General features: G+C 52.2%; 1 protein-coding gene across 2 annotated transcripts; it reads left to right on the forward strand.

Annotated features, from left to right (window-relative positions):
- Nucleotides 1-1,087: 1,087 nt before the first annotated feature.
- Nucleotides 1,088-21,228, forward strand: PPM1F (protein phosphatase, Mg2+/Mn2+ dependent 1F; the record flags this gene model as incomplete). 2 transcript variants are annotated; one of them, XM_084245283.1, is made up of 7 exons in its annotated part: nucleotides 1,088-1,284; nucleotides 6,035-6,180; nucleotides 11,917-12,122; nucleotides 12,569-12,757; nucleotides 13,371-13,514; nucleotides 18,396-18,489; nucleotides 20,849-21,228. In XM_084245283.1, 7 exons carry the CDS (start codon nucleotides 1,088-1,090, stop codon nucleotides 21,226-21,228), a joined length of 1,356 nt encoding a protein of 451 aa, XP_084101409.1. The 2 variants fall into 2 exon arrangements, with proteins under 2 accessions (XP_084101409.1, XP_084101410.1); XM_084245284.1 differs by having other exon boundaries at nucleotides 11,920-12,122.
- Nucleotides 21,229-21,528: the final 300 nt, after the last annotated feature.

Below are 21,528 nucleotides of genomic sequence, written 5' to 3' on the forward strand. Positions count from 1 at the left end.
TGCTTTTTCTGATCTCTCAGTTTCAGTCATACCCTTGTGGTTATAATGCGATTTTGTTCCTCTGTTCTCATGCTGGTGTTTCTCATGTTTATTCTTCTCTATTATGTGATGGCAGTAACTTCTGAGGACAGTCCTCCCCCTGGCTGTGTTCATTACTTCATCTTCCCACCTCAAACCTGTATGCAGGGTTTGGCAAAGTTTGGAGACATGGTCTGTAAATATTCTAAGACTGGATTCCGGAAGATTCTCTCCTATGGTCCTGCCCTCTCTATTCACTCATCAGAACCTGGAAGGCCTCAGGGAGGGGATGGACTATGAAACCACTCCCAAAATTCTTCTCCTAAAACTTGAGGTGCTGCTTGAATTCTCAAGTCAAGGAGCACTGTTTTATTTCCAGGGGAATAAACTTGCAGGATTCATTCCCAAAGAAAGTTCCCCAGCCTGGATGTTAGTGAAGCCTGTGAGACATCTCTCTGGCATGTGGGCCCTGCCACCGTCCTGTCTGAACCCTTTCCTTAACTTCCTCCAACAGGCATCCCCTCCTTCTCCCCTTTTGGAACCACTTCTGGGTCATGGACCTGATGGCGTTACTTCCCCATGTCCTGGCTACCAGGTCCCAAGTTTAGGTTGAATCCCTTCACCTGCCATGTTCCCTGCCTTAGTGACCTGGCCCTCCAGTTCCCTCCTGCCCACCTCTGGTCACACTGGCTATAGGGGCACAGCTTCTCTGTCACTTCTTCAAGACACCCGTGCAGCCTCAGCTCCAGCTCCTAAGTCAGTGGACTTCTCTTGAACTGGCCTCAGGATAACAGCCAGGGCTCTTTCTCTGGCTTTCCTGAACTATGTGTGAAGCCAGACAGCCTTGCCATTCCACCTTGAGGCTCTGTCTTGGTGCACCACCCACCTCAAGATGCTTGGCGGTAAAGGAAAGAAGGAGAGACAGTGAGGCATGGTGCCCTCAGAATGGCAGCAAGGGCACAGTTATCCCAAGAGCAGAAGCTGGCTTTCCCTGTGTTTTGCTAACCCTTATGTCTCTCCCCAGAGTGAAGACTGGAACCAGCAGCAGGCCCCTTGGGATGCCCTGAGCATGGCCTCTGGAGCCCCACAGCAGAGCAGCCAGATGGCAGAGGAGACGCCAGGCTTCCTAGACGCAATTCTCCGTGACTTCCCAGCCCCCCTCAGCCCGGAGAGCCCTTTGCCATGGAAGGTCCCAGGGATGACCCTGAGCCAGGAGGAGGTGGAAGGCGAGCTGATTGACCTGGCATTGGGCTTCCTGGGTGGCAGGTAGGCAATGCGCTTGCTGGGCGGGGGCAACACCAGACAGGAAAGAGGGACAAGGCATATGCCACATGCCAACCTAAACCGTGGCTGCCTTTACCCCCCATGGGCCAAATGTGTTACCTGCACAAATCCCAGTGACAGTGCTGTATTGCTTTCCAGGGCAGCTGTAACAAAGAACCACAGACGGGGTGGCCCAGAACAATGGAAGTGTATTGTTTCATGGATCAGGGTGTCAGAAAGGTTTCACCTCTTTCAAAGATGATCAAGGAACATCTCAAGGCCTTCCCTTAGCTCTGGGTACTGCCAGCAGTCTTTCTTGTCCTTCCCCTTTAGGCACATTTGCCCACTCTGGCTTTCCTCGCCTGTGGTGTGCTCCTGTGTGCCTGTGTCTCCACGTGTTTCTTTCCCTGTCTGTGTGTCTGGCATCCAATAGGATGCCAGTCCTATTGGATATGGGGCTAACTCTGATCCAGTATATCCTCATCTTAACCCCACAAAACCTAATTTTTTTTTTTTTTTTCACAAAACCTAATTCTAAATCAGGTCACACTGAGCCACTGCAGGGTAGGATCTCAACACATCAATTCACCTTTTCTATCCTGTGTCACAGACAGGGAGGCAGAGACCACGTAGGTTGAGGGAGAGATGGAGGCCTCAGGCTCAGGGTGTGGCAGGGCCAGGCTGTGTGCACAGTGCACAGGCCTGCTGTCCCCTGGCCACCCAAGAGGGGTGATAGTCTCCCTGTATTCAGGTGAGGAAGCTAATGCACAGAATAGGGCATGATCAGCTCAGAACCTTTCAGGGCAGATGAAGAGTGATATGCCTGCAATGCAGGGAGACTGGCAGCATTGCCAGCTGGTGAGCCACAGAGCATCCACGTGTGACCCGCATCCCTCCCCAAGGGACCACATCCATGGTTTCTTGTCACCACATCACCTGAAGTCAAGGACCTCCACTCTCCCTCTACCCCACCCTCCCCCACCCAGGCCTTGGTGTGACCCTCTAGTGTGCTTCCTTTATGGCAGGTCAGCTCCATCCCCACACACCCCCGAGGACCTGTTTGGCAGGACCCTGAGGCCTCAGCAGAGTCACAACCACACTCTCAGTCTATGAAAGCCCACGTCAGTGAGCATGAAGGCCTTTGAGGTACTATTTCAAAGACAGGTGACATAAAACAAGTCACTGTAGCCCAGTGGACCTGGGGCCAAGTGATACCATGTCGCAGGTCCTGGGTGGTTGTGTACAAGAGAGGTGAGGGAAGAGCTTCAGGAGCTGAGAGCTGGAAGGGAAGGAGGACAGGGAGCCAGCCACAGGCAATGTCTGCACTCAGAGGAGAGAAGGGACAGTGAGGGACACAGGGCACCGTGTGTTTCTCCTGCAACCACTGGGCCTTCTGGGGGACTCAGGGCTGAGGGAGGAAGGACCTAGGAGGATGGGTGTACCTGCCCCTTGCCTGTGAGCCTGGGGCCTGCGGAGAGTGAGGGAACGCAGCGATGGAAGCATGAAGAGGTAATGACCAGGGAGAAGACACAGGAAAGCTGTCCAGAGTGATGTCAGGGTCCCTGTTAGCTGGGCCTCTGGCAACAGCACAGAATGAGAGGAGGGCCAGGCCTCAGTGGCTCCAGTGTGAGTGGTTAGTGCCCAGGGGAGAGGGCACAGGGGAGGGATCCAGGGCAGGGGCTGGTTTTGCTTCCAGCAGTGGAAATGGGAGAGGTGAGGAAGAGGAGAGTGGGCTGAGCTGCAGCAGTCAGGGCTCCATCTGAGGGGCACAGAGCCTTGGCAGGGAGCATGTTTTAGCTCTGATGGAGGAAGATAATTTCAAGCTAAATGTAGGGAAAACCAGAACTTGTTTGAGGAGGAGCGGGTCCTCCTGACAGCAGGAAGGCAGAGAGGGCGGGTAGAGAGCAGGAGGAGGACAGCAGACCCCAGGTACAGGCATTGAACAGGTTAACAAGGGATGACGAGACCTGATGCCATTTTCCATGGGAAGGGGGAGGGAGGTCACAGTCCCACAGGGTCTAGGCTGAAAAGGGCAGTGCAAGCCTTTACAAAGCTCTCTACAGGTGCCTTAGGTCCCCCTGTGAGTCTACCTTAAAGCACCTTAAAATGGAATATTTTTAAAGACATTTTCCAGCCATCTTAGTGGATTTATTTTCAGCTATTGTACTTTTCTAGTATTTCTTTCCTATGTAGACATGGATGTTCACACTGTGGTCACACTTTGGGGCCTCCATGCCTCATCTGAGCACTCCACATGCACATTTCCATGGGCTCCCATCTGCCCTGCTCCCTCCTGGGTCCAAAGCCAGCATGTTGGTCCATATAGGGGATTTCAGATTTTAAGTGACATCCTTCAGGAAAGTGTCTAGAGGTCAGACTGCCCAGCTCAAGGGCATGGACCTTTACATGGACCTGTCTTCCCCTGGTTGTTAGTGTCACAGCTGAGGTCCCCAAGCAGTACACCCCTCACACTATAGTTACTTATGTACATTTTCTGCTCTGCTGCTAGACTATAAACCCCTTGAAAACCCTGAGATGGACATAACTGGCCTTTTCTCAGGCACCTGGGCCTTGGCGCACACCTTCCACACGCTAAGGCAGGCCTGACCCAGTGAATCAGATGGGACCCTGGGTAAGGTGGGTGGGGCACAGGAAGTGAGGCCCCGGCCCCCAGCCAGGCATTGTCCCAACTGGAAGTTGCCTTCCTGCCTCCAGCAACACTGGCAGTCATGCAGGAAACTGTGGCATGACCTCACAGGGATGCAGGGGAACAGACACCCCTGCTCCCAGCTGTGAAAAAGGAAAACCTTGGTTGGCAGGAAATCCCCAAATAGCACAGGAACTCATTTCTCATGCCTTGGCTGGTTGTTTTTCAAAGGCAGATCTAGAGGTTTAGCTGGGCCCCCTGAGTCACCTTCTCATTTGTGAAAATCACTCATTCATCCTGGTGGATTCCTAAGACCATCAGTAGACACTGTGGATGCCCAGCCCCAAAGGGATGTGCTCCGTTGGGCTGGGGTGGTTGGGAGATACCACTCTCAGGGGGATCTCAGACAGACTCACTGTCAGACTCATTGGGCGCTGGCCCTGCTCTTCCATAGACCTGGGGATGAACACAGGTCCTCTGACCTCCTGGGGGCTACCACTGGGCGGGGGCAGATTCCAGGGTCAGGATTAGTCCTAGACGAAGTAGGGAGCTGGTTCCCAAGGCTGGGGGGCTGAGCAGACAGGGCCGGAGCCCATGGAAAGGTGCATGTGTCGCAGAATTTCCAACAGCCTTCACCACTGGCTTGCCAGAGCTAGCCTCAGTTCCTCTGGTCAGGCTCTGCCACCTCTCCCTCATCTTCTGTGCTGAGATTCCCGTTCTCTCCCCTCCATTTGCTGTGCTGACCCTGGGGCTCAGTGGTAGGCAACCTGTCTGTGGCATAAAAAGATGCTAACTGAGTCTCAATTTCTGGAATTGTTCCTCCGTGGCCCCTGTAATTTCCCATTTGACACCCACTTCTCCAGTTGCTCCTGACCCCTGACTGCTAGCTGCCTTGCCACTGATTCCCTCCTGGGTAAGCTCCTGCAGCCCTGCACCCCTCCCCCAGCCCCCATTGTTCCCACTGACCCCAGCCTCCAAACTCTGGAGGAACCTGGGCCTCACTGCCAACACAGAGCCCATGCCTACCCCCTGCCCCCACTGGCTCTGTCCCCTCCTGTCCTTAGCCAGGCCCTGCCCAACTTGGGCTTTGCCCACTACCCCAGCATTTACCCTTAAGTCCACCCTGTATGTCAAGGCCAGAGAGGCCTACACGCTCCATCCCCTTCACACACATCCCTCTTCAAAACACACTAAAGTCATGGCTCCCACTGCCCTAGCACCTGACTCCTCTTCCCTATCCTCCCTTGTGCCAACTGCCTTGGGGTCTTTGCCCCAGGATCCCACAGATGAAGCACAGCTGGATCCTCTTGCTGGACACTCTGGCTGTCATGACCCAGCCTTCCAAATGCAGCCTGAGCTCCCACGATCCCTGGATTCCACAGCCTGGGGGACATAAACAATAGAAATGTATTGTCTCAGGCTTCTGGAGGCTCCAAGTTCAGGGTCAGTATGTTGGCAAAGCTGGTTCCATGTGGTGGTTGCTGGCCGTCCTTGGCTTTCAGACTCATTGCCCCAGTGTGTGATTTCATCTTTGCACAGCATTCCCCCTGCATGTGTGTGGAAAATTTCCCCTTCGGAAAAAAATACCAATATCATTGGACTAAGGGCCCACCCTAACCCCTGTGTCACCTCAGCTTAACTAATTACATCTGTAACCACCTTTTTTCCAAATAAGGTACATTCTGAGGCATTGGTGGGGGGTGGAGTTAGAACTTCAACATATGAATTTGGGGAGACACAAGTCAATCCATAAGCCTCTCCAGACCCTGGGAGATAAGGTTAGATATTGGGCAGTTTACCTGGCCACCAAAGCCAGTGGACACAGCTCATACACCTGTGACAACCCCTCCCCAGCCACTCAGTCCCCATTTGGTGCAGAGCAGGCCCACATAAAGGGCATTTTGCCAATATCCCATTCCCTGTGGCCTGCAGGCTGACCCGCTCATAGTGACCCCACCAGAGGTCATAAACACGTAATGCTACTCTAGAAGGCTCTTCCTGAGCAGAAAGGGGGCCAGGTCTCCATCTGGAGCACTTGGGTGTGTGCTGGAGTGGTGGCTTCTGCGGCGGAGCCAGCCCCACCTCTCTTCTTATTTCCATCCCCAGAAACGTGCCACCACCGCTTGCTTCATCTCTGGCCTGTGAGGCGGTGTCCCAGCTGCTGCAGACAGACCTTTCCAAATTCAGGAAGTTGCCCAGGCAGGAGGAAGAGGATGACGATGATGAGGAAGAGAAGAAGGCCCCCGTGACCCGTGAGTTCTCCCTCTCAGGGCACCTATGTTTAGCAGGTGACAGACATGGACAGGGGCAAGGAGTGCCAGTGTGGGAGACAGCAGGGTTTCCCGGGGCCTCTCCATTTTGTTGGGAGGGCAGTGGAGGGTAGCACTGAGTGAGGGCTGCCAAGGAGCAGCGCTAGGTGCCCTGGCTGACCACAGAGTGACAGAATCAAGATTGAATGAAAGCATCACACCAGTTTGAAGTTGGCAAGGGGGCTCAGTGACCCTCCCACTGAATGGCTGAGCAGTAGTGCTTGTCCCGCTTTACATGGAGAACAGCGAGGCACCAGCTCACCCCACTCACCTGCCCTTTGTGTCAGCCTGCCTCACCTGATGGTGAGGTGGGAGTTAGGAGAGTAAGGTGTGAGCAGGTTCCCCACCTTGGGGTCTTACTGGTAAAAAATGCTGGAGCTTGGTGGGGTTGTTGCCTCAGCTGGCCTGAGATGCGGCCTGGTCGGGTGGAGACTCTCAGTGGTATCAGGAGAGTGTGGTGAGGCAGTGGCAGTGGAACATGGTCCTTCAGCCTGCTTCTGGGATAGTGGTCAAGCAGGGGGGATCCAAGTCGTGCCACAGGGCCCAAGGAACTCAAAAACAGGAGTGAGTCTTGACATAAAGAAAAAAACAGGGCTCTTATTGTTAGCAGGCAGGCTGGGGGGGGGGGTTACCCTGGGACCCTCAGACCTACACACTCTGAAGTGTGTCTATCATCTGCCATATAAAGACAAAGAACTTTAATAGACTTAGTGTGCATAGAGAGAGAAGAAAGGATAATAGTTTCCCAGTAAAACACCCAGTTACCCTCCCCTTGTGGGGAAAAGCCCAGCCAAGCAGGGTTGGCCCAAGTGGGGCCTGAAAACTTGCCACAAGTCTGAGGCACCTCCTGGGGAGGAACCCCAGGACAGAGGCAGAAGGGACCTGGCAAGTCTAGGATAAAAGGAACAAAATCAAAGTATAACCAAGATACAGGCTGCCATTGTCAGCCTGCCCATGGGTTTCTCACCCATGTTTCTCCTTCCATGTCCCCCAAGTCCCTGGTACGAGTCCAAGGCTGAGAAGCAAGCATGCCCTCCTTCATGTGTTTCTGCTCCACCTGTCTCCCCTCCTGTGTGTTCTTCCTATTCTTTTCTTCCAAAATTTTTTTAAAGATTTATTTATTTATACATACAAGAACTGGGGTACAGGCCAGAGGCGCGAGCCAGGGATCGAACTCGTGCTGCAGAGGCTGCGGATAGCTACATGGTGCTGTGCTTAACCCCTTGCGCCACAAGGGAGGCCCTTCTCTTCCAAATTTTTTGCCTGTTTTCCTGGTTATTCAGCTCCATCCTTCATTAGAGAATATGGAACCTCACCTTTCCTCTGTAAAGGAAGATATGTACTTACAGAGTTTTTTTTTTCACATCCCTAGTGATTCTTTTCTATTGTTTTTCACTAAAATGTCAGTTCTTATTGGACCAGACTTGCAGAGAAAGCAAGTCACTGGGCCTGGGCCCTGTTTGGCCAGGCTAGGAACAGCAGGGAGCAGGTGATCACTCCTGCCATGCTGCTGGCGAAAGGGCAGCTCACGTTGCAGGGTGCTGAGAAATAGCACCAGGCAGGACCCAGCCCTGGTCCTCTGGGCAGTGGGAGCCTCAGAGTGGATTTCCCTTTGCCTTGTTCTACCCAACTGGACTGTTTTCCTATTTTTTGAGATATAATTGATGTATAAATGTATCACTTCAGAGTATACATGTGTTGATCCATTTATATACTTAATATGATTACCATGGTAACTAGCCAAAACCTCCATCACATTGCATAATTATCATCTATTTAAACTCTTCATTAGTGAAGTCACTGGGGACAAAGGGAAGAACGAGTGGGGAAAAGAAGAAAAGCATATGGCCTCTTTCTGCAGTAATTGCTTCTCATCCTTTCTCCTGTCCTTTTCCCTGACTTCCTGCCTTCATTTTCGCCTGGAAGGCGCAGAGACAGCCCTGCACAGAGACAGGCAGCTATTGTCCTCTGCAAAGTCTTCAAGCTCTGGGATCCCACAAAGGAGACACACCCTCCATGCACACCCATCCCTGCAGGAAATGAGCACCACCTGCTGGTGAGAAGGAGCAGTGCAGGGGTTGACACCTCCTTATGCTGCCTGTGAAAGAGGGCAGGGTGGGTGAGAGGAAATCAGCTTGCCCCTGCCCTCCCTGCAGCCTGGCTCTCAGCATTGACCAGCTTATCCCTCTCATGAGAGTGGGATATAGTAAGAGCTGTTATCTTGAAGCCATTCTTGAAAAATCGACATCACAGTGGGCATTGTAAGAATCACCACCTTTGCATGTGCGAAGGTGACTAAGATCTTTGTGTGGTCAGGTCAGATGGAGCCACCAGCTGGCCCCCTCTACACTGAACAGTTTCTGGAGGCACTGGGATGCGGCCCACAGCCAGGAAAACAGGCATCTGCTGTAAGCAGCATGTGGAGTCTGTCAGCTGGCGATCACTCCTCCTGCTGATCGTTCTCATTGGTAATTACCCGTTGCTGGAGCAGAGATTCAAATTTAAACACGTTGATGGAAATAGCAGCACAGCCTAAGGCAAGAGAATAATGTGCACCTCCCTGGGTATTTTAGACTTGATAGGAGCGCAGAGGCTGTTTTCCAGAGGGAGGGGGCAGGAACCATGGTGCTCTGAGCACAGCCACAGGCCTAGGGGAGAAAGAGGCAGCTACAGGGCTGCATCACATGGACCAGCTGAATGAGAGGTCTCTGACTTGTTGGTAGGGGGCCTGCTGGGCCAAGCACACGTGGACCTGTCTTCCCTGAGCTGGGCCTTCCCACATACACAAACAACCCTTTAAGCTAGTCATGCCAGTCCCCCAGTTTTTTTTTTTTTAAGATTTATTTATTTATGCATACAAGAACTAGGGTGTAGGCCAGAGGTGTCAAGGGTGAGAGGATTCGCCAGAGACAGAGTGAGGAACAGAACAGGTGGTTTGGCTGAAATACACTGCTGAGGGGAGCAGCGGGCAAGTCAGGAGAGATCTGCTGCACCATGTGGGTAGCTCCCTGGCTGGGGATCAAACTCTTGCTGCAGTGGCTGTGGATAGCTTCATAGTGCTGAGACTTAACCCCTTGCGCCACCAGGGAGGCCCAAGACCCCTAGTTCTTACCAAACACCTGGATTTCCCCTGTGTCCTGGGTGTGGTGGTGGTGGCCACTTCTAGACTCCCTTCCCTGATGCATGGGTCCCTCAACCTGTCTTCCTGTGACCTCCTGGGCTCACAGAACCCTCTGTGCCTTCTCTGGCCTTGGCCTTTCTCCTGCAGCCATCACCTTTAGACACGAACTCTTCCATCTACAACTCCCAGAGTTCTTCTGATGTGACCTACGATGGTCCTCAGACTCCACCCTGTTCTAACTTACTTCCCCCTGAGCCCCACTTCGAGGTGACTGCCCCTGGCTCACCTGTACCCACTGCATGCATGTGGGCTGGCAGGACTTCCTGGAGGGGGTTGTGCATTGAATTGAGCGGAACCTCTGAGGCAAGGCACATGGCCTTTCCTTTGGGCCTATTTCTTATTTATCTTCTCTTTAGAAGCCAGGCCTAGATAGAATTTGGCTTTTTCTTTTAAAATTAGTGTTATTTGTATAATAGGATATATTACCTATTTCTGAATAACAAATTGCCTCAAACTTTAGTGGTGTAGAATAGTAAACATTATATTATCCCAGAAGGTCTCTGTGGGGCTGGAATTTGGAAGCAGCTGAGCGAATGGTTCTGGCCCAGACTCTCTCATAAAGTTTTGTCAGATGAAGGCGACTGGAGTGGAGCAGCAGCCTCAGTTCCTTGCCCTGTGGACTGTCCACCGGGCAGTCCTCATAGCTCAGCCCCTCACTTCTCTGAGCCAGTGAGTTATGAGGGAGAGAGGGAAAGGGAAGCCACAGCACCTTTTCAGGATCATGGCTTAAGTCATTCTGGATCACTTATGTTTTATTCTACTTATCAGAAGCAGGTTCCTAAGTCCTCCACTCAAGGGCAGGGAATTGGAACCCACTGCTTGAAAGGGAAAGAAGTAGCAAAGAATTTATGGATATATTTTTTTTTAAGATTTATTTATTTATGCATATAAGAACTGGGGTATAGGCCAGAGGCATGGGGCAGGAGTGAGGAGATTCACCAGAGACAGAGTGGGGAACAGAACAGGCAGACTGACTGGAATACACTGCTGAGGGGAGCAGTGGGCGAGGCAGGAGAGGTCTGCTGTGCCATGTGGGTTGCTCCCTGACTGGCCAGGGATCGAACTCGTGCTATAGAGGCTATAGATACCTTCATGGTGCTGTGCTTAACCCGTTGTGCCACCAGGGAGGCCCAATTATGGATATATTTTAAAGCCATCATCTGGGGCCAACACTGGTAATGGCAAATTGGCCAAGTATGGAAAAAGTGCGCTTAAGACAAAAACATTGCTCCTGGAACTGCCACCTGCAGACTGCACTGCTGATGTTTTGGTTGCCTGTCCTTTTAATTTGGGCATCCAAGTGGTTGAAGGCTTTTTCTTGTCCTCAAGATCAAATTGTACATGGAATTTTCTATCCTCTATTCATGACATTTTAATATCAATGTTTTTTCTTAGCACCACAACATAAGCCCTTTACATGATTACAAACTCTGTAAATGTCCTTTTTTGTTTTACCCTTTAGTTATTTTAATAAACTTTATTTTGAGATAATTGTAGCCTGACACACAATTGTAAGAAATAACACAGAGATCCCACACATCCCAGCTTTCCCCTGACTGTAATGTTTTACAGAACTGTAGTAACTATCACGACTAAGATCCTGTAGTCAAGATACAGAACTGCACCTTCCCACTCAGAACCCTCTTGTTACCCCTCAAGGCTGCTCTAGTCCTCCATCCCTAACCCCTGAAAACTGCTAATCTCCATTTCTATAACTGTATATTTTCAAGAATGCAAGGGTGTGTTTGCCTGGGAGTGGGGGGGGTGCTGTGGAGGGGGGCTGGTAACAGGGGCTCATCTCCACAGGGGTTGGCCTTTCTCACTCAGCATGGTTCCCTGGAGGTTTATCCAGGCTCCTGTGTGTATCAGTGTCTCCTTTTCTTTGCTGAGTAGTAATCTGTGGCAGACAGACCACAGTTTGTTTAACCATTCACCTGGGCCAATCCTAGTTTTCAGTTGTTACAGACGCCATTGCTGTGAACATTCGTGCACGGGTTTTTGTGTGAATAGTCTTAATTCTCTGGGATAAATGTCCAAGGTTACATTTGCTGGGTCATATGGCAGTTGCATGTTTCATTACAAAAATCAGTTTAATTCTTAATCAAGAGAATGAACCATATTTTACCTTGTCGTTGGATATACATTGTTTTTAATTAATGCACAATTACAAATGATTATATAGTTTGACCTTAAATTATTCTGGCAGTTCTCACAATTTCTTTGGTGGGCTCTCCAGAATGGAATTGCTCCACCATAGGGCGGGAGGCTCCTGGTATGTAATGCCAAACCAGACATTTCTAACCGCTGATGACACAGACTGTCATGCAGAGTTTATTAGGATGGTACTCTCAGAATGCCCTGAGGGTGATGGGCTGTTGGGGCTTGTGCAGGCCTATGTCTAGGTGCTGCAGGGGCGGCAGGAATGGGGGCAGGGAAAGAAGTGGAGCTTCAGCTCGCCTCCATTGGTGCTTCTCTAATTATTCCTCCATCATGCTCAGCAGTGCTAGATGCCAAAGGCCTGGCACTGAGTTTCTTTAACCAGCTCTGGGAAGTATGTGGTCAGTGGCAGAAGCAGGTGCCGGTGTCTGCCCGGGGACAACAGCGGCAGTGGCTGGTCTCCATCCATGCCATCCGGAACTCTCGCCGCAAGATGGAGGACCGGCATGTGTGCCTGCCAGCATTCAACCAGCTCTTCGGACTTTCTGTGAGTGTTCCACCTCTAGTGTTCCACATCTTGGCGCCAAGGCTTCCCATGAGGCCAGTGTCCCCAGTCAGGACAGCCTGTGGAGACTTGTGCAGGGGAAAGAGCCCCCTGCCGCTGAACAGAGCTGCCAACCAAAGCCACTGCAGGAGAAATGCCCACGACTGCTGTCTGCAGGCAGAGGTGCTGAACTGCTCTCAGAGCTCTTCCCGGGAGAAGGGCAACTGGGGGGCCCAATTAATTGCCCCAGCACTTCTGGGCAAGGGCAGCCACAGCCTGCTTGCTCTCCCAGCTAAGGAACTGAAGAAAGGAAATGGTTTGCACAAGTCTTATAAAGGGAACCCCCAAACTTATGATTACTGAGCCCCAGTCAGGTGCCTTTACCAGGTTGTGACCTCCATCCGGCTTGAGGCCAGCAGGTCAGTGACTCCCACTGCATTCCCTGCCAGGACCCTGTGGACCGCGCCTACTTTGCTGTGTTTGACGGTCACGGAGGGGTGGATGCCGCGAGGTATGCTGCTGTGCACGTGCACGTCAACGCTGCCCACCAGCCGGAGCTGCCCACCGACCCCAAGACAGCCCTCAGAAATGCCTTCCAGCACACTGATGAGATGTTTCTCTGGAAAGCCAAGCGAGAGGTGAGAACCAACAGCAAGGCCTACCTGTATGGTTTTGGGACCATTAGCATCAGAGAGGCCCCAGCCCTGCAGAGGGAAGAGGATCAAAATAGCTGGGGGTGCTGGGAGGTTCCCCCTAAACACTGCAATCGTGTCATTTCATCTGTACAGGAAAAGAGGGCTTGTGCTTTATTTGAACAGAAGCATCATAAAGCTTACCTCTGATCCAGAAGGCCACAGCAGCCTGGACCTGCCCCAGGGCAGAGGGTGCGAGGCCTCACAGTGGCAGCTAGCCTGTTTGCAAATGTGCCCAGGGGCAACTGCCCTGCTAGCTCAGTCAGTAGCGCATGAGACTCTTAAAATGTGCCCAGGATTTTGTTTCAATCAGATATGGTAAGTTGACAGACGCAGAAACAGCTAGCTTGAAAGAGGAGTTTATTACTCACAGTTCCCAAGAGGTGGGGGCACACCACACCATGTGGTGTGGGGCACACAAGGAGAGACCTGGGTCAGTCAGGAGAGAGAGGGGAAAGCATGACTCCAAAGGATGGAATGGCACAGGTGTCATTGGGTCTGGACGAGCATGTCCCTGTAGTGCAGGCCCCCTTCCCCTCACAGCCATCTCTCGCTGCAGCGTCTGCAGAGCGGCACCACAGGTGTGTGTGCACTGATTGCAGGAAAGACCCTGCACGTCGCCTGGCTCGGGGACTCCCAGATCATCCTGGTGCAGCAAGGACAGGTGGTGAAGCTGATGGAGCCACACAAACCAGAGCGACAGGTGAGGGCTCCATGCTTGGGTTGTCTCCTCCCCCTCCCCACCCCCATATAGGCCCATCCGGGAAAGCACACGGTCAGGATGCCCTGGCCAAAGGGGCTGGAATGGATTAACAAGTAAAAGGGGTAGTGGACCATCTTCCCAGGAAACCCATGGCTCTCCTCCCAAGGGAGAGCTCTCCTTCCCCACTCCAGTAATCAGGGAATCTCCTAAAGGCTAGGTCTTATAGACATTAACAGTCAGGATTCCAAATGACTCTGTATCACACAACACAGAGCTCAGAGCTCCAGGGGAGAGCTGGACCCTCTACGCATCAGATAACCCAGGAAATGGGTCAACATGTGTCCTCCTGTCATGCCTGTGGGCAGGAAGCAGCCACACCACTTGGGCTATGAGGGAGGAGAGCTTCAGGGACGAAGTGACATGAGCCAGGTCTGGAAGGAACCAGCCTTGAAGCTTCGTTGGGCAGAGGCTATGCTAGGATTCTGAGGTTACTCACCTGTCTGAGACCAGGTTCCTCACCTGGGCAGCAAGACAACATTCTTGTTCAGACCATATCTCACAGGAGTATCGGTCTGTCTGTCTCCTCATGGGGTTAGCAAGAGAGTTTGCACATCAGGGAGTGCTCAAATACTCCCCCACCCCACCGTAGTCCCCTCCTGCTGCCTGCACCTGCTGTTTTCACCTGTCCATGCGTCATGTGGGTATTCCACGTCAGCACTCAGGCACTCCATCCGGTGCAGGTGTCTGCAGTTCGTGCATTCCCGGTCTCTCTCATCAGTGGACGTTGAGGATTTTTCAGTCTTCTCATACTGCAGCAATAAATAACTTGGGTGCCGCCTTCCATTGTTCGGGGTCAAGTACGCCTGTAGAGCACATTCCTAGATGGAAGGCAGCTGGGTCAGAGTGTACATGTTTGCAGTAGGCAGCTTTGCCAAACTGTCCCTCTCAAGTTGTGCCATTCTGGCACTATGAGTCCCAGGCAGTCTATTTCCTCCACAGTCCCCCCGAACTGCTGGGTCCTGTACCTAGGAAAAGTGAGAGGTAGTTTTTTAGCTGCACTTCTCTTTCAGAGCAAGGCTGAGCATCTTTTCAAAGGCTGCGATCATTTGCTTTTGCCTTTCCCAAGGAGGCTCCACCCCTAACCTTTGTCCATTTTTCTCGGGAGCTGTGGCTCTTAACAGTTTGTAGGCATCTCGTATATATGAGGGAGGTTGGCACCTTGTCATTCAGTGATTTGCAAATCATCCCCCAAGCCATTTCTCTTTTGTCTTTGTTTATGGTTTTGTTTTGGTTTTTTGCCACATAGACATGTTTTTTATGGATGGAGCTGTCTTTTTCTTTGGTGGCTTCAAGATATGAAAAGCACTGCAGGGACTATTAGGCTGTGATATTCAGGGTTCCCCTGCCTCCCTGCGTCTCAACCTGTGCTGAGCCGGCTTCCACGCTCCACATTGTGCAGAGGAGAGAACTTAGGTTCACAGAGGTTAAGCAACTCGCCCAGAGCATATTGCCAGAAAGCAACTGGTATCCCAGAATGCGGCTTAGGGACATTCAGCCCTCCTGTCCCAAGATACCCTGCTTGCAGATGAAATGCAGCCTCAGTTAGGACTAGATGCAAACCTAGATCAAGGTGCCACATCTGCTCCCACCTATCTGCCCGTACCCCTATAAGCTCTCTGTGTCCTGTGTCTCTTCTGGGGCCCCCTGGAGGCTTTTTCCAGAGGGTGTCTTCCAAGCACTGCCTGAACCTTATATCATGGCACTGTGGCAAAGAGCGTGCACTGGCAGCAGCACTTTTCCTGGCTCTACCCCTCCCCAGCCATGGGTACCTTGTCTGTGAAATGGGGTCACCAAAATGTAGAATTAGTGGTCTGGTGCACACAAGTACCTGAAACAACTGAGAAGCAAGGTCCGTCTGTCTTCTCAGAATTCTGCACCCCACACAACTGCAGAGACTAGAACCCAGCTTCATCCAGGCTCCTGCCTCCTGTTCCCAGCTGAACAAGCCACTGCTTCTGTCCCTCACCCTCTGATCCTGACCTCAGCCTGACACCCATGTAGAGAGATAATAGAGGTTCTCCCACAAGAATGGCCATCACCGTGTTAGCTTATAGTAGAAACTGGTAATGACCTGGTGAGGGTCTGGCAGCTGCCGATTCCAGCTCTAAGGAGGATGCAGGGACTCGTGTCACTCTGCCTTGTTCTGCAGTGTCTGAACAAGTTTCTCCTGCTGCTGGATTTACTCCAGGGCCGTAAACATTTAATCCTGCTCAGTGCAGGACTCTGCAGGACAAGGCAGTGAGCTGTCCAGCTCCTCTCAGTCTAATGGGCAGGTGAGAGCTGCATTGTAGGCCATAGTGCTGGGAGAGGCAGAAGAGGGAGGTGAATGGGAAGGAGAACTGGAGTGAGATCCTGAGGGCAGGTGTGACCCCAGCGGACCAGGGATAGAGTCTGGGAAGAAAGGGCAGATTAAGCCAGGACTGGTCCTTGAGAGCCTTATGGCATGTTGTTCCTCTGGCAGCAGGAACTTAATAAGGAGTTGCTAAAGCTTCCAAAGGCATCAGAGGGCAAAATGAGGGCTGGTCATAAAAGAGGCCCCTGCACTCACCTGGCAAGCTGTGGGATGACTGCCTGGCAAGGTGGTACCAGGAGAGACAGAGAAGGGAGGAGAGAGTTCGGGCTTTGGAGGTGGAAAGCGCATCCAAGTGCCTCGTGATGCAGTCAGCCAGGGGCCAGGGAGGATGAGGTGAGTGTTCTCCATGTATGCAGGGCTTGGATAGGCTAATGGGAAGCTCTGTGGAGATGGGCAGGGCTAGGGAACGTGTGAGTCCTACCAGAAGTGAGGCAGAAGCCAGAAGAGCACAGCGTGATGGAAAACCCAAGTGGGGAGGGACGGGAATGACCAAATACAGCGCTGAGGGGTCACTGGGTCCAGGATAGGATGACAGGTGGGAGGAAATGACTGTGCAGGGAGACCACAGCAGAATCGGAGACAGAGGGCTTTGCTGAGCAGATCCACACTCCAGGGCAGGTGGGAAATGGCTATTGGGGGGACCTACTAAACAACAGCTCTGGACTTGACCTTGGAGCACCTGGAGAAGAAGAGATCAAAGGGCAGTTGAGGAGATAGGTGTCCAAGGAGTCAGGAGGGAAAGATGGGGGTGCCCTGAGCCACAGGATGCCCTAGTCCTGGATCCAGGATGATGACAGAAGAGGGCAGAGGGTAAGGTACAGGGAGAGCACCAAAGTGGGGCAGGCTTGAGCGGCCTGAGGGAAGGCATTGTGATTGAGAGCCCTGCAGCCAGCTGGCCCTGTGAGATAGAACTGGTCTGTTGGGCAGAGCTGCCATTAGTTGCTGGCGTAGGATTACCTAGGGCCATAGGCTCCAGGGCCCTCCTGCCCTTCTGCTCAACCTGATAACCACTGCCGACTTGGAAGCCCAGGTGCCTGGCTCCTTGACCTCTGTGGGATCCCAAGTGCCAGGTGGCACCAGTCCCCACTGATCGTCCCTCGGAAGGGTCCATGCTCCCCAGGAGCAGCTCACAGTTTACTCTCAGTTACCACTGCCTACTGTCCCTGCCTCATTAACATTGAGTAGGGGGGTGGCCTGGCGCTGGTGGGTGACAGAAGCAAGAAAAAGTCTCATTCTCAGCTGTATCTTCCCACAGACATAAGCAGGCAATGCCTTTGGGGCTCAGGGAAGCCTCCCATACTCCCTTCCCAAAGGAAGGCCTCTGAGGGGTGGAGGTCCAGGCAAGGGTCCAGAGGTTGCTCTCCTCTGCAGCTCCCTTCTGGTCTGCAGACTCGTGCATACATGTCTGCCCGTCTTCTTCCCCTCCGTCCTTGCCTTCCTCTGCTACTGCTCAGACCACAGTGGGTTCTCAGACCCAGAAGGAGCCATGCAGGCAGGTCAGGGCTCCTTCAAAACTGTGCTCTCTCCGGAGGGGCCTCTGTATCTGCATAGCTACCATCTCTCTCGGCAAAAGGGCCTGTGTTGGTGGTACCACCGAGAGGAGGCTGGACTGATTCAAGTCTGTCCAGTGGACTCTATGCCCATCACGTGGGGAAATCCTGCTGACAAAGCTGGTGCCCAGCAGGCTCGTGCTGCTTTCACCCTGAGAGCTGGAAAGAAGCTCTGAGTAAGGACAGAGGTCATGGGTATGTCCTGTGATGTCAAGAGGCTTAAATCTCGCTCTGCTCTGTTCATGTGAAGCGGACAGCTGAAAAAAGAGGGCTAGCACTGGTCCTTCCTCCTGATGTGGAGTAGATGTGCTCCCCGTGGGGTCTGCTCCATCAGCAGGTGCTGTTGTTAATGCCCTTCAGGTTCACATCTAGAAAACCTCTTCTCTGGGGGACTTTATAGACCAAAGAGGTTTTTAGAGTACTCATGACTAGACTGGGCCTGTGTGCTACCCTCTCAGGCCTAAAGCACCATTGTCCTTTACAGTTGAAAACAAACTAGGACCCAGGGCACCGGTATAGACCAGGGTCTCGTTCAGGTTTCATTTAGCTTTGCCAAGTGGCTGCAGAAATCCCATGTAAATCCCACAAATCTCACTTTCCTAACCCCTTGTGAGGCAGGGATAATATCCCTGTTTGAACAGGGAGGCAACTGCAGGACCTGCACTCTGACTCTGGGGCCTTGTGAGAATCTCCCTGACCCCTAAACGTTGCTCTGGGTCACAGCCCTTGTGGCCACAGGTGGTTTGTACCATAACCTGTTTAGCCACACTGAAGGACGTTTAGGTTGCTTATAATATTTTGCTTTGCTAATGCCTTATCTGGGCATCGTTCATAAGCCATGACTCCCAGCACTGTCTTGGAAACCAGCTGGTCTCTCTGGCCACACACCCGGTCTCTTCCTCTGACTGTCTCCCACAGGACGAGAAGGAGCGCATCGAAGCACTGGGCGGCTTTGTGTGTCACATGGACTGCTGGAGAGTCAATGGGACGCTGGCTGTCTCCAGGGCCATTGGTAAGGGGGCTGGTTGGTGGGGAGAGGAGGCGGGGCCAGCCAGGGCCTAGACCTCTTGACCCCTGAGGTCCACAGCTCACCCGCTATTTGGGACTGTGATGTCCTGTGTGATGCACAGGGTCAGACTGTGAGGTACTGTGGTGAACTCTGCAGATGCAGACACCTTAGAAACTTGCATCTCACATAAATTACTGCACTTAAAGGTATATGTCACTATCTGTTATTAAAATAGTTCCTCACAAAAATCTAGCCGGAAACCTGTTTAGCTACTATATGTATGCTAGAAGATAATTTTTTTTAGGGGCCTCCCTGGTGGCGTAAGTGGTTAAGCACAGCACTATGAAGCTATCCACAGTCACTGCAGCACGAGTTCGATCCCTGGCCATCCAAGGAGCAACCCACATGGCGCAGCAGACCTCTCCTGACTTGCCCGCTGCTCCCCTCAGCAGTGGATTTCAGTCAATCTGTCTGTTCTGCTCCCCACTCTGTCTCATAAATCCTCTCACCCCCCGCACCTCTGGCCTGTACCCCGGTTCTTGTATGCATACAAGATTTATGCATACAAGATGATTTATGCATGCAAGAACCGGGGTACAGGCCAGAGGTGTGGGGGGTGAAAGGATCCACCAGAGACAGAGTGGGGAACAGAAAAGACAAACTGACTGAAATACACTGCTGAGGGGAGTAGCGGGCGAGACAGGAGAGGTCTGCTGCACCATGTGGGTTGCTCCCTGGCTAGCCGGGGATCGAACTCAAGCTGCAGAGGTGGTGGATAGCTTCACAGTGATGTGCTTATTAACCCCTTGTGCCACCAGGGAGGCCCTCGCGAAGACAATTTTTAAATATTCCATAAATGAGGTTTATTCCCCTCCTCACATTCATGTTGCTGATTCTTTTTTCTCTCTTTTAAAATGAAAGTAATAAAGCAGGCTTCCCATTCCTTGTCCCCTCCTATCGTATTTTCTCAACATCCTGTCACTACTGCCAAACCTCAGCCTGAGACTCATCTGCCACCCTCTCCCTCCACGTACAGGTTTTCCCTGCTATCCAAAAGTAGAGCACTTCTATGAAGACTTTTTTAGATGAAATGGTACAAAGCATAGAAACAATTAGCATTAATTTAGACGGAAAAATATTTGAGTGTTTCCAACCTAAAAAATTGCCTACCTAATCATACCAAATAACACCTAAACCTAAAGTAACCCTAACATAATAAAAGCAGGAATGATATGATAAATCACAGCCTGTTTGGAGTCATCCTGGGAAGGAGCTTGGCAGGGCCACTCTCGCTGCTCAGGGAGCACGCTGCCTCTGTAACAGCTGCTGCTAAACAAATGCTTAACACTATTTTTCCTTTTACAACTATAGTTGTAAAAGGAAAAACCCTCTTTGGGTTTCTTTTAGTTAGCAAAAACAGGTATCAGTGTAGGTCTTTCATAAACGTGAAGCAGCCTAACGAAAACCTTAGAAAACCTGGGGAAATGTGTACTTAGAAATCACTCCATCCTGCTAACCCTGCAGTGAGTGGGGATGGCCCTCCCTGCCCCCTGAAAGGGGGTGCCTTCCTTATAACCCTTCTTGCTCCTTCTGCCTTTGTGTCTCTGGATACACAGTGATGGGGAGGCAGCGGGGGTCGGTGCCTCCTTGTGGGGCTAGAGGGTGGCTCCATTCCCAGGAGAGGGAAGCACTGGGTGGCTCTGTGGAAGGTAGCACGATCTGCTTCACACTCTGTTGAGAACAAGCATGAAGGGAACGAGGCCAGCCAGTAGCTTTCTGGGATCTGGGTAAGGCATGAGGAGGGAGAGGTGGGTTTAAGTTGCATGTTGCAGGCAAAGTCAACGGACTTGCTAGCAGATAGGATTTGAAGCCCAAGGAGGACAATCAAGTGACCCCCAGATTTGGGCATAAGAAACTAAGGGGACCATGGTGCCATTTTCTGTGAAGAAAAGCAAGCATTTTGGACCAGGTTAGATTAGGTGTCCAGGGAAACTATCAGGAGCTCTTGGGTATGGGGACCCATACCCCATCCTGGGCCAGTGTGGAGTTTTCCATCACAGTTGCCCATCCCCTCTGCTTTGGGACCAACTCCACTGAAAGGAGAAAGCTGCTTTTAGAGCACTTTTGACCTTGCTGGGGTCTAACTCTACCCTCAGGGGCACAGAGTAAATCTGTCACATCACCCACTTTTGTTTCTTCATTGCTCTTCACACCATCTGAAATTATTTTTTCACCCATGTCCTCACCTTATGAGCACCGGCATTGCAGGAAGGTGGTGGGCAGTAAGGCCGGAGCTTGGGGGAATGGGAGGAGCAGCAGCAGTGCAGCCTGCTGACACCAGGCACTTCTCTCCTGTGCCCAGGGGACATTTTCCAGAAGCCCTACGTGTCTGGGGAAGCAGACGCATCCTCCCGGGAACTGACAGGCTCTGAGGACTACCTGCTGCTGGCTTGCGATGGCTTCTTTGATGTCATCTCCCATCAGGAAGTCGCTGACCTTGTCCAGAGCCACCTGGTCAGACAGAACGGCAGCGGGCTGCATGTTGCTGAGGAGCTGGTGGCTGCAGCCCGGGAGCGGGGCTCCCACGACAACATCACAGTTATGGTAGTCTTCCTCAGGGAACCCCAAGACCTGCTAGAGGGCAGGCTCCAGGGGTCCGAGGACTCCCGGGCAGAGGGGAGAAGCCAGGACTTGCCCTCTGACCTCTCAGAACCAGAGACCAACATTCCACTGAGAAGCTAGGAGGTTCAGCCCTCCCCATATGCCCCCATCCTGTGATCCTCCCTCTTAGGACCAGATGCCTTAGGACCCAACAGGCAACAATGAGCAGGCAGGCACCACCTGCACAGCACTTTCCCCAGGACCCCAGAGCCTCTTGTGCTGCTTACATCGGCCCCTCCTGGTGGGTACAGAACTACATTGGGCAGTGAGTGTCACATCCTGCTCAAGACAGTGGGACAGCCGGAGATCTCCAGGGAAGCTTAGGGAAGAGACCTCTTCACCAAAGAGAAGTCCCGGAGGTGCCCATCAGGCAGGAGCAGG

Source organism: Talpa europaea, assembly GCF_964194135.1.
Source record: "Talpa europaea genome assembly, chromosome: 10".
Lineage (NCBI taxonomy): Eukaryota > Metazoa > Chordata > Mammalia > Eulipotyphla > Talpidae > Talpa > Talpa europaea.